Source organism: Chinchilla lanigera, unplaced genomic scaffold (genome assembly GCF_000276665.1).
Source record: "Chinchilla lanigera isolate Chin_1 unplaced genomic scaffold, ChiLan1.0 scaffold00055, whole genome shotgun sequence".
Lineage (NCBI taxonomy): Eukaryota > Metazoa > Chordata > Mammalia > Rodentia > Chinchillidae > Chinchilla > Chinchilla lanigera.
In genome coordinates, this window is record NW_004955456.1 from 5,782,009 (window position 1) to 5,799,108 (window position 17,100).

A 17,100-nucleotide genomic window follows, 5' to 3' on the forward strand; every position below is an offset into this window, starting at 1 on the left:
GGCCGGAAGCGGGCCGGTCTCGGGCTCCCCAAGGCCGGGAGGGGCCGGGGCCCCGGAGCGCGGGGGGCGTCTGCGGCGGGACGTCCCGTCCGCCTGCTTTGTCTTCCTGCAGAGCTGGGTCACCGATGCGCCCTGCTTTCGGAGCCAGGCTCCCCGCGCACATTCTTCCGCCGTCCAGGGCGCCCCTCCCGCCCCGCGCCGTCCCCTCCCGTTCCAGCCCGGGCGCCTTCCAGGCCTGAGCCCCGGCGCAGCCCCTGCGGAGGCCGCAGTCCAGCCCGCGTGGGGGCAGGGGCTCCCGCAGTGAGAGAGCAGCTGTCGCTCCTGCCGGTGCAGACGCCGAGGGGGGTGCCGGCAGCTCGCAGGGCCACCTGGCCGCACCGCGGTGGCGGGCTGCACAAGGGCCGGCCGCGGCTGCCCAGTGCCTTCCCTTCTGGGCCCGGGTGCGGCTGCTTCCGCGGATGTGTGGGGTGTGGACCCGAGGTTCAGGGCGGTCAGGGTCCAGCTGGGCCGGGGGACCAGGGTGGCCTCCTCCTCAGACCGCTGCCCACCCTCCCGCGTGGCCGGCTGTGGGCTCCTCCGGCCTGCGGCCCACGGCACCGCGTGGAGAGCGGGAGGAGAAAACCCGCAAGTCCTTTGCTGCAAAAGCTCCCCAGAGCCGGAGGACCGGCCCAGCCGGGCAGGCCACCTTCTCCCCAGCCTGGATGTCACCTGCGTGCCTCCCAGAGGTGCCCCTGCCATGGACCCCGTGTCAAAGGCTTCCCGCTGGCACGAACTCCACGTGTGCGCTGGTGCATTAGCCACAGGCTACTTGGCATGGAACGGTGTAACCGAGTGTCTGGCTTGCAGGAGGTGCCTGGGTCTCTGCTGCGGTGGAGGCTGTGCCCCTGCTCAGCCTGGGCACCGGGTTCCGGTGCCCGCTTCTGGGCATGGGGCTGTCCAAGCCCGCACAGGGGCAGGGCGCGACGTCCCCTCTGAGGTCCCCACGTGTTCTTGCGGATTCTCCGTTTCCTCCTGCACGCATGCACGGGAGGGAGAATCTGCATGTGGAGATTGCTTGGGAAGGCTAAATCAGCTTCCGCGGGCTACTCAGCCTCCTTTATCTCCTGTCAGTTGTTCTGTCTGTGAGGATGAGCGTATGGAACCCGGATTTCTCAGTTGTTCTGAGGAGTATGTGGCTTGTTAGCTGCTAGCATCTGGTGAGATTTGAGGAGCCTGGTAGTGACGATTGCTCCATTGCTCCATGTGCAGACGAAACTGGATACGGTGAGGACAGTGTTCGTTGCTTTTCTCTCTCTTATGACCCCTCTGCCCTGCCCTCCCTGTATTAAAAAAATCCTTGGGAGGTTGAGGCAGGAGGATTGCAAGTTTGAATCCCACCTGGGCGACTTAGTGACTTAGGGAGAGCCTGTCTCAGGATTTTAAAAAGTCATTTAAAAACAGCTGGGGATGTTGCTAGTGTAAAGGCCCAGGGTTCATTCTCCAGTATTGTGAAATGTTAATAATGATCTCCAGTATTGTGAAATGTTAATAATAAAGGCTGAGACAGGACCAGGAGAGGGGGAGGGTGCTCGGTGACGTTTGGCTGCCGGTCCCGTAGCCCTTGGGGTCACCCCCCTCTGGTCTGCAGAGAACCACATGCACTCTGCTGGCACCAGCTCTGAGACAGATCTGGGATCTGTAGGTGCTTGAGTCGCAGTTCGCAGCAAGAGCGGGAACCGGAAGGTCCCCGTCACAGACTGTAGCCTTCTTGTGTCCCCCTCCAGTCCCACGCTGCCTGTACTGGGCCAGGGTGGAACTTGGGGGTCGGGGAAGCTGCAGTACCTCCAGCTCTGCTAGGAAGGGGCAGTGTGACCAGGTGGCCGGGCCGGGAGTGAGGTCCCCAGCGGGGTGGTCGGGACCTGGTCACACAGGCCGGGGCTCGGGGTCATTAGCGGATGGCCAGCTGCCTCGCGTATCACCCGGACTGGGGGAAATCGAGTCAGGACGTCTCCTGTGCTGGCCATAGGGGAGCAGGACTATTGGAGGTGATGTGATTCTTTCTTGCCAGGGAATTATTGCAGAGCTTACTAATAAGAGGCATTTAAAAATTACAGCTAAATGACGAGAAAGGACAGGTCCCGGGAAAGCAGGGCTGTGTCTTAAAGGTACTGAATTGTCCTCATCCGCCTGTTTAATTCAGTTTGAAGAAAACCAACACTGGTGTCTGGGTGGAGCTTGGTAAATGGAGTCAAAGTACGTACCTTAAAGACCCTGTGCAGCCAGCGTCACTGTGGATCGAGAGACCTCAGCTCAGGGGTGTGTGCACGTGTGTGTGTGTGTGTGCGCATGCGTGCGCGCAGAGTAGAGGCGTCAAGCCGCGTGTGAGCTTCCGGTTGCTCGTGCCAACTGCCCGAGGGAGCAGCTTACGAAGGGGCAAGGGGGGCTCTTGCTGCGGTTTTGGAGCATGCTGGGGGGTCCTGGCGAGACAGCCCAGCTCTCTGGGGAGGCAGGCAAGAGAGGAGGAGGAAGGGGCTGGGGTCCCTCCCACTGGGCCCCACCCTGGGAGGTTCTGCCACTTCGCAGTGGCTTAACACGGACCATGCCTTTGATGCACTGAGGGCTTTGGGAACATCCGAGATCCATCCAGGCTATGCATAAAGGAAACACAGGCAGTAGCACCCAACCTCTGGCCCTGCGGAGCAGTTTTGTGTGTGCTGGGAACTTTGGCGCAAGTCAGTGGGGAAAAACAGAGGCCGCTCCCCAAACAGAGCTGAAGAGTTCCCCACTCACTAAAAGGAAGAAAAGCCAGGGATGGTGGTGCACTCTGGAGGCTGAGGCAGGAGGATGGCGAGTTGAAACTCACAGCCTGGGCAACTGAGTGAATTAGTGAGACCCTGTCTCAAAAATAGAAAAGGGCAGGGGCCTAAAAGCATTGACTACAGATGGACTGAGGACTTTGAGGTCAAATACAATCCTTCCCGGAGCACAGGCACACGTGCTTTTCTGTTGGCGTCCCCAATTTCCTTTTTTTCTTTTCTTTTTTTCCTTACTATGGCTCTCTGAGACATCGTGGGGATTGTGGTTTGAGTTGCCGGTGGTGCCTTTGAGCGCATCCCGACACCGGAGCTCCTGGGGGCTGCACTCCGAGTCACCCACGTGCACCGTGATGCACGCACGGAGCTTGCGTGGTCTGAAAACACCTTATCTCAGTTCCTCCCCACCTCTGAGGTGATTACCTAGGTATTTCGTCTGTGTACGCCGTGTCCACGGGGTGGCAGTGGACTTTTTTGCTTTAACTGTCAGATGGGACTTTGGGAACTCGCGGGCAGAGGACAGATTCGCGCATTCACCTTGCTGGTGCTCTTTGCTCGGTTCTTCCCTGCGTGCAGCGCTTCCCTTTGGCTCCTGCGAGCAGGCTTGCAGATGCCGCGGCCGCCGGTTTACTTCTCTGAGGTCCTTCTCCTCCGCTCCTGCTGGGAGAGTATTCTCGCTGGGTATAGAAGTCGCTGCTACTGTGTGTCTCTCTGGCTGCTTGGTTTGGAGTCTCGTGTGACCTGGGAGAGACTCCGCCAGGAGACCACAGTGGTGGGGATGAGCGTTTACGCACGGATCCCAGAACCCTGGCCCTGTGAGCACAGGGTGACTTGGGACCGCAGAGAGGAGGCCGCGGGCGGCTGAACCCTGGACCGGCGGCTCAGCGGCGTGGGGGGCTATGGATTGAGGAACTGCCCGCCCTGCCAGCCCTGCAAGTGGCCCTGGGGACGCAGCGTGACAGGGAAAGCCTGAGCTCCGGATGAGCACACCGGGCAGTGTCGGTCCTGTGCCGGGCACAGCCGGGCCCCTCCGCAGGGCTGCAGGGGCGCCGTCCTCCTCAAGAGGGCTCCTGGACTGCTGGCCCCTCAGTGCTTCCGGCGTGGGCCCCCCTCCAAGCTCGGAACACTGAGCCCTGGCCCTGCATGTGGTGTCGGTCTCGGCTGTACCTCAGCTGTCCCCTGTCCCCATTACCGCCCGGTCTCTTCTCTGGGCTGCACAGATGGGTAACAGAAACTTGCCTATCTTTCTGCTGAAATCTCGTCTGTAGCACATGGTGACACGCCCCAGGGCGTGTATTAGTTGTCACAAAGATCCGGGGGTGGCCTGGGGTGTCCCCAAGGGGTTGCCTGCCCAGAACTCTGGACCTGCTGGTCAGTCAGTGGTGGGGGTGGGCTGTAGACCAGCAGATGTCGGTGCTGGCTCTCACTGCCCGGGGTTGGTCTGGTCAGTCTGAGGGAAGGTCCTTTGCCCGCTCTCCATCCGTCTCCTCCTCCTCCTCCAAGCACGCAGGGTGGCTCTTGAATTCAGTGTCGCTGCTGTGGGAGGGGTCACTGGGGAGCAGAGCTGCTGGATGTCGGGGTCCTGTGGGCGGTGTCCAGCCGTGAGGCCCTTATCCACCCACAGCTCTAACATGCCCAGAGCTCCTCTGCGATGACCAGCGGTGACCATGCAGGCTGGGCACATTCCAGCAGCGCCAGCGGCCTCGGCAGTCCTGAGGTTTGGGCCCACTGTTGGGCTGGTGGGCAGAGCCCCGAGGCCAGCAGCGTCCTGTGGACCGGGACATGGGGTGTGCCCGCATGGCCTTGGCCAGGTGCCACCTGCAAGGAAAATAACGCCAGCCCAAGGCTTGGGGGCACAGAAACGAGGGCCGAAGTTGAGATCGGCGGCGATGAGCAGGGCAGCTCCCTGCCAGACGCTGGGGGTGGGAACACGAGTGCAGGAGGCCAGACACGCAAGCTGCCATGCTGGGGAAGCCGGGTGCGCCCACTCAGGGCTCCCCAGTGGCTCCTGCACCACAGGGCTGGAAGAGAGGGCGGTGGAAGGAGGCGGTAGGGAGCCATCTCCTTCCTCCTCTGGGGCTCGGTGCCCTGGGGCACTGGCTCCATGGCACAGTTTGCTCCTGAGCTCTGCCCGGCCTGGTGAGTTGCTATGCTGCATGTGTTGCAAGGCGGCACTGGGCCCGTGGGTGGTGGCCTTGGAAGCCCCTGTCCACCTCGGGCATCGCGCCAGCCTTCTCTCTTGGTCCCCGGTGACTGATCTTTGCAGAGTTTCCTTGCCTGTCGTGTTCTTGCTGGCACCCTGTCGAAACTCGGATCAAACCCGGGCTGTCCCTGACGAGCTAGGCGAGTCCTCTGCCTGGGAGTCACAGTTGGCTGAGCGCCCTGCAGGGGGCCCATCAGTAGCTTGCCAGGCACTCAGCCACCCGCCGCAGACTCGCACCTCCCTGCCCTGAGCCTTGGTGTGACTAGTGGGAGCTCCCGGGGGCTCTGCAGAGAGGACTGGGCTAGAGTGTGTCCCCGGGCTGTCCCTGTGAGGGAGGGGAGGGCGGCCAGGGAAGGATGCACGGAGCTGACACAGGGATGGATCCTTGGGAGAAACCAGTCCTGCCCACACCCGACCACGGACTTCGCTCCCAGGACAACTGTGTTCAAATCCTGCTCCAGGACTGTGTGGGTTTCCTTCCAGGGGCAGCCAGTGTACACGGATGGTGGTGTGTGTCTTTATGAGCAGTTCTGAGGGGCAGGTAACCTAGGAAATACTAGGCGGGCTGGGCGTTGTAGTGTACACCTGTAATCCCAGCACTTGGGAGGCTGAGGCAGGAGGATCTTTGCCAGTTCGAGACCAGCCTAGGCTACAAAATGAGCTCAAGGCCAACCTGAGCTGCATAGCGCGACCCTGTCTCAAAAAGACAGGAAAAAAAAAAAAAAATTGGCAGATAGTGATTTTTGTTTTAGTAAGATATTGATCCCTTAGGGACTTGCCTGGAGAGATAAAGTTCGTGCTGGGTATCCAGTGCTCAGGTGAGGACCGTGCTGAAGCCAGCAGCCGCAGCTGCACCCCGCTGAGAGCAGCTTTACCCCGGAGCCGAGGGTCTGCAGATGCATCTGCGGTGCGAGGCTGTGACCGCTGTCACTCATGGGGTGTGGGGACCTGGGCGGAGATGCCAGTGCTTTGCAGGGACCGGGCCCGAGAAGTCCTCCGTGTTTTCTAGGAAGCTACAGCGGAAACCTGTGAGCCCCGACCTCCCAGGAGCCCCGGCTGGGCGGGCGATAGCTGCAGACCCCCGAGCACCCGGGGTTCCGGGAGGTGGCTCCCCTGAGATTTCTCCCTCAGGTCCCTTCAGTCTCCCTCAGTAGATAAGGCTTCCGGTCACAGCCCGGACTTCTGCGAAGCCAGGCTTCCCGTGCTGTCTGGGCACAAGGCTCACATGTGGTGCTCGTTGCAGGAGGAAGGGGGCCGTGCCGGCCCAGACACCCCACTCACCCCTCGGCCATCCGTCTCTCCTCAGAAGGGCGCAGCCAGCTCAGCCTGTAGCGCTTGTCCTGCTCCACAAGGAGAGCGGCTTCTCTGGGAACCCTGCCCCAAAAGAGAAGGTGCAGAGACTCCGGCCTGGGGACAGACCCGGTTAGGGAGCGGGGCTCCTCTGGGGTGTAGGGATCCATTATGTTCCTGCTGTACCCCGGGAAGGAACGGCGGCAAGAATGAGGAAAAAATAAACAAGAGATGAAAGCTGGGATCAGGTGGAGGTCCTGTCCCTCAGCGGAGAAGGGGAACCGCCCAAGGGCGGTAGAGCGTTTATTTATACCCAGAGGTTGGTTGATTTCCACCTCACTGTCCAGCAGTCAGCGAACAGGCTACGATGGCTTGTTTACGAGTCTCGAGGAGCTCCCGTGTGCTCAGAGCTCCTGTGTTCTCGGGCTGGCTGCCTCTTGCACGTGTAATTACTTTCCAGCTTCCGCGGCTCCCATCACTGGGGCCCGAGGCTTAGCGTCTCCAGAACACCCCACCTGCGCCTCTTGGCTAGCGTGGGCTGGGCGGGGTCCGGCTCCTCACCCCCACGGAGGCACCCAGTCCGCATCACCGCGTCCGCATCAGCCCAGCGGTCCTGGTGCGGCACAGGCAGGGCTAGTCCGGGGGCTTGTGCTGCTTTGTTTACCCCAGGTCCCTCTGTCGCCCCTGCGTCGATGCCCAACCACCCTGGCCAGCGCTATCCCCGTGGGGTGGGGCGGCTGGGGGCGGCAGCTCTCATCAGGGAGGTCACTTCCTGTCCACTCAGACCTGCAGAGGAGAAGGACGGGAAGGTGTAAACCCCCGGTGTCCTCAGGGGAAGCCGCAGAGGTGCCCCGGATGCCCAGGCGTGTGGAATAGTGTCCAACCTGGCGGGGAAGGAAGCTGCCACACACTGCCGTGTGGGTGGGCTCGGGGACGCCACGCCAGGAGCAGAGCCAGCCCCAGAGGCTGCGTGCGTGTGCGTCTGCTGCGGGGCGCTGAGGGGCAGGGCTGGGGCAGAGCGTGGGTTTGCGGGGCGAGGAAGCTCTGCGGGTGATGCTGGACAGGCTGGGTGGGTGCGGACACAGCAGCGGCAGAGGGCCGCGTGGCACGGATCTCGTGGTCGCGGTGGAAGCAGAACTGAGCTGCGGTCGCCTTGGCTCTGTGAGGGGCTGACCCGGGCCAGCCTTCTCTCTCCTTCTCTCCCACTTTGCCCGCATTTCTGCGCTCTGTTGGCTCCGTCCCCAGACTCCGGCCTTAGTGGCTCCACACCACTGTCACTCAGAAGTCCACGAGCCACAGTCCGTTGTCCTGGGAGGTCGAACCCAAGCCCGTTGTAGGCGGCTGCTGGGGGCCCTCATTAGCTCCCCGGTGCAGAAACAGCCTTGGAAACACAGGGGCTGTCTCCGGTGTGTCGCCATTAGAATTCTGCGCACTGCTCCGAGGAAGCGGGGAATGTGTTTTCCTCCCAGCTTGTTTGGCTCCAGACCTCTGAATATAAATGGGGCAGCTTCAAAGAGTAGCAGAACGCAGGGCCCTGGCTCGGGGGCAGTGAGCAGTTTCATCTGCGTTTTCTGGGCCCTTCTGTGTCCCTGCTTCACCTCAAGACTGGGGCGTGGGGTTGCGGGAAGGAGGTGAGTCTATTTAGGGTGGGAGCTCCCTGTAGGCTCCCCGGGCAGTGGGCAGAGCGGGCTCCATCGCTGGCCCAGCTGCAGGGATGAGAACGTTGCTGGTCCGGGAGGTCAGAGCCTTGGTTTACCATGCGATGAGCTCAGGGGTTACAAAAGGTCAGAGGTGACACCTGGAACGGAGCATGTGCTCACCCGAGGAGGCGCTCTGTGTTCCTGGCGTGGAGCGCAAGGGCTGGGAAGGTGACGTGTGTGCAAAAACAGACGTGCTACTTTTTCTATGTCTGGGTTTTCACTAATTCTTTCTCCCTGTACCTGGGCCCCTGCCTGGTTTCCTATGCTTTCAGGAAGGTTGGTTAAGTGAGCAGTTATTCATAGACAGGTAAAAATTGGAAGATCAGGATACTCACCTTAAAAATATCAACACTGGCAAGATGTGGTGGTGCACACCTGTAATCCCAGCATTCAGGAGGCTGAGGCAGGAGGATTGCCAGGAGTTCGAGGCCAGCCTGAACTACATAGCGAGCGCCTATCTCAGAAAACCAAACCAAACAAAACAAACAAATCCTCACTGACAGATTTCCTGTACACCAATTTGCTGTTTTTAAAGCCTTGAGTTCCATCCCAGAACTGTCAAAATGAAAGAAAACATACAAAGTTCTGGTCTGAAGTGAGCCTAGGTGCTCCTCATCTGCTCTCCGGCGATGGGATTTTGTGAGTGAAGCCCTGAGTGAGCCCTGGGGCTGCCTATGTGACCAGATCAGGACCCTGAGGCGGCGCCCCTCAGTCCCCCTGACAGCTCTGCCGTCTGCATGGAGCACGGGCGCAGCGGGTCCTCTGTGTCCGTCTTTCTGGACACCCTCAGGTGGGGGCAAGAAGGCCTCCTGTTAATGCACAGCGGCCCTGGGTGGAGACCGGGGCAGGAAGACGGCAGGTGGGTCGGGGAGGACAGACGACAGGTAAATGAGAGGGGGAGTCCTGCGGGGGACTGGTGGTGGACGGCTGTCTGGCGGCTGCCTCTCCTTGTCCTCGTCTGCGCCCTCGTCCGGCCCGGCCTGCAGGACAGTGAGCTGGCGGCGCTGCCTGGTCGCTCAGGCTCCTTTCTTCCTGTCAACCACAGGTCACCCGGGAGCGGCGAGCAAGGGGTGTCCAGCTTCCCACGGACCCTCCCCCTGCAGCTCGAAACAAGGTCTAAAAATAGACGCATGGGAGAGAAGCCAAGGCGTGCTCGCCCGCCCGGGGTGCAGGAAGTGGAGGAACAGGAAGCAGCGCTGAGGCGGGCGCTCCTGAGCTCCCGGGGCGCCCAGCGGGGAGGGCGGTGGCACCGAGGGGCACTGGGGACGTCGGGCTCTTAAGCATGGATGGCACGGGGTCTCCCGCCCTGGGCTTCAGCCGCGGAGGGAGACAGATGGGACGACACTGGGGGAGGAAGAACCGTAGGGAGCCTGGGCAGAGAATTGGCTCCGGCCAGAGAGACCTCTGTCCAGGGCCCACGATCGGCCCCAGCTGCCTGTGGACGGCGCCCTAAATAGCGGCGTCTCACTGCTCTGCTAGGGCTGAGCTTGAACTTGCAGTCCTCCTGCCTCAGCCTCTCAGAGTGCTACGATTACAGCGAGGGCTGCTTGGCCCCAGCAAGGGGCGCAGGAAACCCCTGACCTCACCGTGGTGTTCTTCTGTCCCGGCCTCTGAGGCAGAGACGGCCACCGCGGTGCAGAGCCGGGGGAGTCCTCGCTGTCCTTCCCAGCCCGAAGGTGGCAGCAGAGTCAAGGTGCCCCGACGCCCCGACAGAGCAGAGGTCCTGACCCTTCCTGTCCTCACTGTGCTGCCCAGGCTCAGTCCTGGGCTCGTGGGTGCAGCGTGAGGACCTGGGAGCTCGAGACCCACAGGACAGGCTCCGTGTCCCCGGCCACCCTCTTGCCACGTCACCTACCACGGGGCTGTGCTCAGAGCTGGGCACGGGTCCGTGGGGAGCGCTGGCCCAGTGTGCACCAGGAGGCCTGGGTTCCATCCCAGCGGGAAAGAACACTCTGCTCTTTTTTGGTGTTTGAGACAGGGTAGTCCAGGCTGGCCTTAGATTTGCAGCAGTCCTCCTGCCTCAGCCTCCGGAGTGCTGGGGTCACAGGCCTGTGGCACCACGCCCAGTTAAACTGGGTTCATTTCTAGGAATGAGCCGGCTCCTGCAGAAGGGTTTGTGGTCTGTGCCTTGCTGGTCTATGCCGGGGGTGAGGTTTTCAGGGTGCCTGTGTGCCATGCTGCGGATTCACAGCGGGGACAGTGCACAGGGCTCTGGACAGGTGGCCCGGCCCCTGCGGGCCCTGCAGCTACTGCCAGGCACCGGCGCCCCTGCCGCCTGCAGTCTTGTCCCAGACTTGGGGGCAGCTCCGCAGGCCCGAGTCCAGCTTATAGGCCTTCATCACTGTGATGTTGGACTGCGCGACTTTTCATCTCTAAGCACCTACGGGGCCCCGGGCTCTTCGCAGAAATGGCCGGGGGAAGCCCGAGCCCTGGTGCTGGGTCCTGCTGCAGAGGAAGGGTTTGGTCCTGTCCTGGCACTGGCCAGGGACCCTGGGAGGGAGCCACGCAGCCCCACCCCCACAGCGGGGCTCAGGGTCCATAAACAAAGCGACTTTCATGGGAGAGCTGCGACTGCCCTTGCTGGGACAGCCGAGGACACAGTGAGTGGGCGTGGACTCTGCCTCTGGCTCTGTGAGGAGAGCCCTGGTGCCACGGGGCGGGCTTGGGGCTTCTGCATCTTGGCTTGGGTCCCCAGAGACTGGCGGTGCTGGCACTCAGAGCCAGGGACAGACGGCACCGGGGTCGCCCCCGAGCCGAGTGGTGACCTGGAGGAGCAGTGTGGCTGTGGGTGGGGGGAGTGCCGAGCGTACACGGGGTCCCCGAGCCCGTTCAGCCCACGCTGCCTCCCACCCTCTGCTGTGTCAGGACTCCACATCAGGCCTGATCTTCCCCCTCACTCCTGCGCCCGTGCAGATTCATTCATTCATTCATCGCCTGCATGGCATGGAGCCCCCGAGGGTCCAGCTCAGTGCTGGCATCAAAGCAGCGAAGGCCTCAGCTGATGGGGTGCTCGTGGCACCTGTGATGCCCATCCGGCCCAGCAGATCCCCGTCCCCGCTTTTCTAGGGTGCAGACCAGCCCTCAAGTGAGCACTCAAACCAGTGTCCCATCTGTGAGCCCCAAATGGATAGGTCTCTGTTTAAGACTTGGTCAAAAGTTTCCGTACTTTTAAGTATTTATGTGTGGATTTCTTTGCATTTTTCCTGCTTAAGGATTTTTTTTTTTTTTTTTTTAATAACTTGTGGTTTGATTTCTTCTTTTCTTGTGTGGTCCTGGGGATGGAACCCAGGACCTTCACACGAGCTAAGCCCCAGCCCTTTTCGTTTTTTTATTTGGAGACAGGGTCTCACTGAGTTGCCCAGGCTGGGCTTGAACTTGCTGTCTTCCTGGCTCAGCCTCCTGGAATGCTGGGGTGACAGGCGCGTGTCACCGTGTCCAGCTGTGTTCGATTCCTTTAGGCTAATTAGGGAAGTTCTGATACATTCTGAGTAAATACCTTTCCAGTGCTGCTTCTGCTTTATTCACTGTCTCCCCGCTTGCTGGACTCCAGACGACACAGGTAGCGTTTCCAGGGAAGTTGTGTCCCTCCATGTAGCCCTCCCTCCCCCGGGGGTTCAGGCTGGGAGCCTCCCCACCGACCCCAGCGCCTCCCCTTGGTGTCCCGTCCTGGGGCACAGTCCCTGCCTGCTCGCCGACTTCCCCTCTGAGCTCTAGGCTTTCCGTTTCATTATTCTTACGGCGCTTGCTCCCTGATGGAATGTGAATTACTCTTTCCTCCTTCGGCTTTCTCGGATACTCAGTTTTTCTCCTGCTTCTCTCACCTCCAAGGTCTGCATCTGTGGGGGGTGTTTTCTCCAGTTTGGGTTTGCACTTGCTCATTGAGTTTCCAGTCTCCATTTCTGTTTCATTAAACTTTTGACTTTGTGTCAGAAAGGTGCAGAGTGTGGGGCGGAGCCCGCAGGCTGTCACTGTCACAGTCTCGGGCCTGTGGACCCACGTGCGCCCCTCCGTGGGCTGCAGGGAGGCTGCAGCTGCCAGCCCGGGTGCCGAGGGCACAGCCGCACAGGGGAGCAGGGACTGAGTGAGCTGCCCTCCCTGGGCATGGACAAGTGACAGGGCTCCTGCGCCGGCAGCACGAAGCATCCTCCTTCAGCCCGCGGTGGTCGAGTGGCCCGGGGCAGCCGGAGGCGGGAGAAAGCAGCTCTGCCCCTTGTGGAGCCTTCGAGGGAGGGAGATCGGGACTCCGTGCCGCGGGTGACCACAGTCCTCACCTTCTGTCCCCTGCAGATCCACGCGGCTGCTCTGAGGTCCCCAGCCACGCCGCGGGGATGTCAGAGAGTCCCCTGGGGCCCAAGCCGACGATGCTGCAGGCAGACGGGGCTGCGGCGACGCCCACCTTCGCCCAGGCCTTCGCCTCTTCCTGTGCCGTCTCCAGCAACGGCCCCGGCCAGCGCCGAGAGAGGTAGGAGGGGCCGGGGTGCAGCCCGTGCCCAGGACCCCGGGGTGCGGCGCTCAGTGGGGAACCCTGGAGGCTGCGGGTCAGAGGGCGCCCGGCCCAGACCTGCCGTGGGTGCAGGGGCGCAGGCAGGTGTGGGGACCGCGCGTGGGACCCTGTGCCCAGCAAGGAGCTGAGGACAGACAAGAGCAGCCATTTCTGCCTAGACTGTGGCCGCGGGGTGATGCGGAGGTGGGTGCCACCTGGGCCTGGGTAGAAGTCAGCTCCTCTGCGCTGCTCGTCTGCACCTGGAGCTCCCCACCCACCTTCACCCCACTTCCCGTCAGCGGTCCTCGCTGAGGACTTGGTCGCCTGCGGGCCCCCGTCCGGGGCTTGTGGATCAGTCGCAGCGTGGCAGTGGCTTCCGTGCCGGTGGGGTGTGTTCCCAGCCCTCTGCGCGTGCCCGGGAGCAGGGGTGGATCAAAGCTGGGGACGCCACGGCTTTCCTGCACGTGCCCCTGGGAGGAAGCCCTTCACCGCTCCTCTCCTGCACGTCTGAGCAGCCCGCATGGCTATGCTTGGGCTCTGGGGACGTGAAATCGGTTCAGGGACTTTTGGCCAGTCAGCCTGGTGTCCCAGCGAGCTACTAAGTGACAAGCAGCAGGCGGTGTGGAGAGTGCAGAGGCCTGGCACACACGTGCCTCACACCCGGTGGGGCTGGGCAGCATTTCACGTGCTGCTCAGAAAGGAGCAAAATTTAACCCGTACCAACTGTTGATTTCTGGAACTTTCCGTTTAATCGGTATTCAGTAAGGTTGACCTCGGGGAACAGAAGCTTACATCGTGTTCCCCCGTCGAGTGACGGTTGCTGATTTCAGGGTGTACCCATGTACCTTTCATTGTCGTTTTTTGTTTTTGTTTTTGAGACGGGATCTTGCTTTGTAGTTTAGCCCAGGCTGGCCTTGAACTCGTGGTGGTCCTCCCGCCTCAGCCTCCCAAGTGGTGGGATTACACGTGTGCGCCCTTGCGCACGGCTGTTTATCGATTCATTTCTTCCTTCATTGTCTCTGAACAGCCTGCCATCCACAGACCACCAGTGGCTGGAGAGCAGCCCCAAGTCCACCCTGGCGCTGCGGGGCGGCAGCCAGTCCTCTGCAAGTCCCCGTGGTGCCAGCGAGCTCTTGGGCCCTGGCAAAGACTCCCCGGGGCTTCCCTGCTTCCCGGGCGCGGACCTGCAGGCCCCTTTCCCTGGCCACAAGCTGTCCCTGGTGGAGCCGCCGGGCACTCTCTCCACCCCGCACAGCCAGGCCTTCCTGGCCTTCAGTGCCGTGGCCCCGGGGGGAGGTGGCCTTGCGCCTGGCGAGGACCCCGGCACCCTGCTGCCTAGTGCCCACGCTGCACCCCCGGCCCCCGGCGGCACCCTGACTGCACCGGCGACCGCCAACAGCAGCTTCCTGCCCCACACCTTCCTTGCTGTGACGCCTGGACACAGCGGCCGCCTCAGCCCTGGCCTGCAGGGCCAGGGAGCCACCCTGCCCGGGCAGCCACCCCTGCCGGAGAAGAAGCGGGCCTCGGAGGGGGACCGGTCCCTGGGCTCCGTGTCCCCCTCGTCCAGCGGCTTCTCCAGCCCTCACAGTGGCAGCACCATCAGCATCCCCTTCCCCAGCGTCCTGCCTGACTTCTCCCGGCCTGCAGAGACAGCCTCGCCTCTGCCAGGTGGGTGCCCCGCCTCCTGTGCCCCTGCCGGGTGGGCGTCCTGCCGCCGAGCACTGGGGTGGGCGGCCCGGCCTTTGGCCTCCCTGTGCGCTGCTGGACATGCTGTCCACACTGCCTGCCCAGAGTGGGTCCGGCCGGGTTCCCATTACCGCCTCTGGCCGAGTCCAGTTTAGCTCCGCCCGGCTTCACTTTACCCCCAGAGTTTGCCGAGGGCGGCCCCATCTCCCTTCTGCTTCTAGGACCTCCCTCCTTGAAGGTTACTCCTCTAATGAAGTGAGTTCACCCAGAGTTTAATTATGAAATGTTTCAAGTATATAAGAAAGAGTAAGATGCCGATTCCACAGCACTGACCTTGCTGTTTGTTTCCTACTTTTTGATTTATATATGTTTGTTTTTGAGACCTGGCCTCCCTATGAAGTTCAAACTGGCCTTGAACTCATTGTGTAGATCCTCCTGCCTCAGCCTCCTGAGTGCTGGGATTACAGGAATGTGCTGCCGTGTCCGACTTTTATGTGTTTTAAATGAGCCCCATAGAGTCCTATTGGAGACTGTCTCATTTCGTGGGATGGGATACAAGCTTTCTTCTCCCACTCGGTCGTTGTAGATGTGGTACTCGTGTCCTGTAACCCGGCCTCGACCCCTCGTCCCCAGGCATGGGATCTTGAGGTTCAGGGATTTTGCACCAAGAGGCTGCAATAAAAATGTCCTTGGCATTACTGCTTGTCTGTTCTACTTTGTAGATAGTCCAAGCGACAAACTTGTGATCGTCAAATTTGTTCAGGACACTTCCAAGTTCTGGTACAAGCCGGATATTTCAAGAGACCAAGGTATGTGGGAGGGTGAGGCGTCTGGGACATCTGCTGCCTTCTGGGCTCGGGGTCCCGGCGGCAGGGTGTCCATGGCGGCGGTCACAGGCCATGGCTGGGCCGAGGGCTGAGTCAGGCCACAGTTTACTCCACACCTCCTGTGGAGACACCAGGACCGTTAGTTCTGGTAGGAAAATATCAGCCCTAGCGGGACAGATGGCGAGGACTTTCCCAGGTGTGGGGCAGCCCCACCAGCCACCTGTGATGCCGCCCACGGAGCCACTGAGGACGACAGTCGAGTGGGACAGCCATGTCGCTGCCCGTTCTGTGGCCGCGTCCCCTCTACCCGGGACACCGGGGTGGCCTGAGCTGTGACGGTGGGCGCTGAGCGTTTACTGGGCTCCCGTGTGGGTGGCAGCGGGCCTCCTGCACAAGCAGAGCGTGCACCTTGCTCGGTTCTGCTGCCAGGCTGTTCTTAAGAATTTTAGATCATTCGTTTTTGCTATTTCCCTTTGCTGTTCTTTTTAAAAAAATTGCTACATAACAGATGTGCGTATTTATGGGTGCAACGTGATGTCATGCGTGTGTGCGGGTGTCACGATCCAATTGGGTTTTTCTGTTTTACTAAACATCGTGAAATCACTGATATATTTGAGCAGCTGTTGTGCACCACTTCTCCCTGTCTCCATCTGTGTCTCTGTCTCTGTCTCTGTCTGTCTGTCTGTCTCTCTGTCTTTCTCCCTGGCAGTACTAAAGATTGAACCCAGTGCCTTTGAACCTGAGCTACATCCCTGGCCCTTTTTGTATATTTACTGATTTGGAACCAAGAATTGAACTGTGGACCTTGTGCTTGCCAGGCAGGCACTGTTTTTACTTTTTACTTTGAGCCTGGATCTCACTAAGGGCCCATGCTGAGCTTGCCACCCTCCTGCCTCAGCCTCCCAGAGGATTCCAGGTGTGCCCTTTTACTAGTGCGTGGGTGGATGACCCCTTCCGTTGGTGGCCCCTCAGGTGCCGTGTGTCTGTCCCTGTGGTGGGACTCGCAGAGCTCCCTAGCCATGGAGGCTGCTGTCCCCTGCCTTGGGTCTCATTCTGGCAGTGGTGACCTGGTGGCCCCGTGGTGTCCCTGGGAGGGGCTTGGTGTGGGAGGAACAGGGAACCGGGTCAGGCTCCTTGGGAAAGGAAAGAACCCGGGGCTGCTGGGTGGAGAGCGGGTGTTGGGTAGAGTAAAGCAGTGAGAGACCACGTGCGTCCATGGTCTCAGAAGCCGGCGTGGCCCCTCTGTGCGGGTCGTGCGACCCTCCGGAGAGAACCAGCCCTCTGTCCTTGCCTCCTGTCCCAGGAGCACCCGGAGATGAATAGCGGGGTAGCCGAGCAGTGCCACCGCCTGCTTCCTCATTGAAATTCTGCCGTTCCGTTATGTACAGAACAGAAATTGCAAGAATGCGTGTTCCTTTCATGAACTCAATGACGCCATTGTCATTTTAAGCAGGAGAGTGGGGGAGGGAAAAAATGAAAATCCCATGGCCTGGAAGGGCTTGTGTGTCTGTGAATCGGGCTTTGTGGGAAGCTGTTCCCTGGGTCTGCAGGCACCAGGGGCCAAGGCCCGGGGTCCCAGTGCCACCAGCCAGCGTGAGGAGATGCCTCGCCCACTTTCGGGGCCCCTGAGGAGACAGCGGGGAGCAGTGCTGTGCTGGCCCTGGGAGCAGGATCCCCAGCGCTGGGGCGGTACTCTGCGTCAGTCAGCTTTCATTGCGGTCCTCGTAAAGTGCTGGGGCAATTTACTTGTAAAGAAGAATGGTTTAGTTTGACTTGTGGCTCTGGAGGTTGTTCAAGTCTGAAACAAGGTTGCCCCGGGCTTTGGGCCCCCGGTAGGGATGTGCAGCATGCTGGCAGCGTGTGAGGGATGCTGGGACCCCAGTGACCCGCAGACCTCCCACAGCCCCGTCTGCAAGGTCGCCTCCCCTCCCGTGTCCTCAGCTCACGTCCCTTGCGGACGGTCAGCGTCACTGTGGAATGCAGTGTCACTGACCTCGTGTCCCGCTTCCTTTTGCAAATGGGCCCAGGGTAAGAGGGCACGCCCCGCCTCTGCACCCCAGCACCTGCGATGGGGTGGCCTGCGAAGAACAGAGGCTCACTTTGCCCCGAGATCCTGGAG

General features: G+C 61.0%; 1 protein-coding gene across 1 annotated transcript in view; it reads left to right on the forward strand.

The window, feature by feature from the left end:
• The window catches only part of Tns3 (tensin 3), a gene marked incomplete in the record, with an annotated part of 140,352 nt that overhangs the window by 110,321 nt on the left and 12,931 nt on the right, over positions 1–17,100 (forward strand). Inside the window, 3 exon segments of the mRNA XM_013520558.1 lie at positions 12,273–12,447; positions 13,496–14,136; positions 14,877–14,963. Of these exon segments, the coding sequence (XP_013376012.1) occupies positions 12,273–12,447; positions 13,496–14,136; positions 14,877–14,963 (903 nt within the window).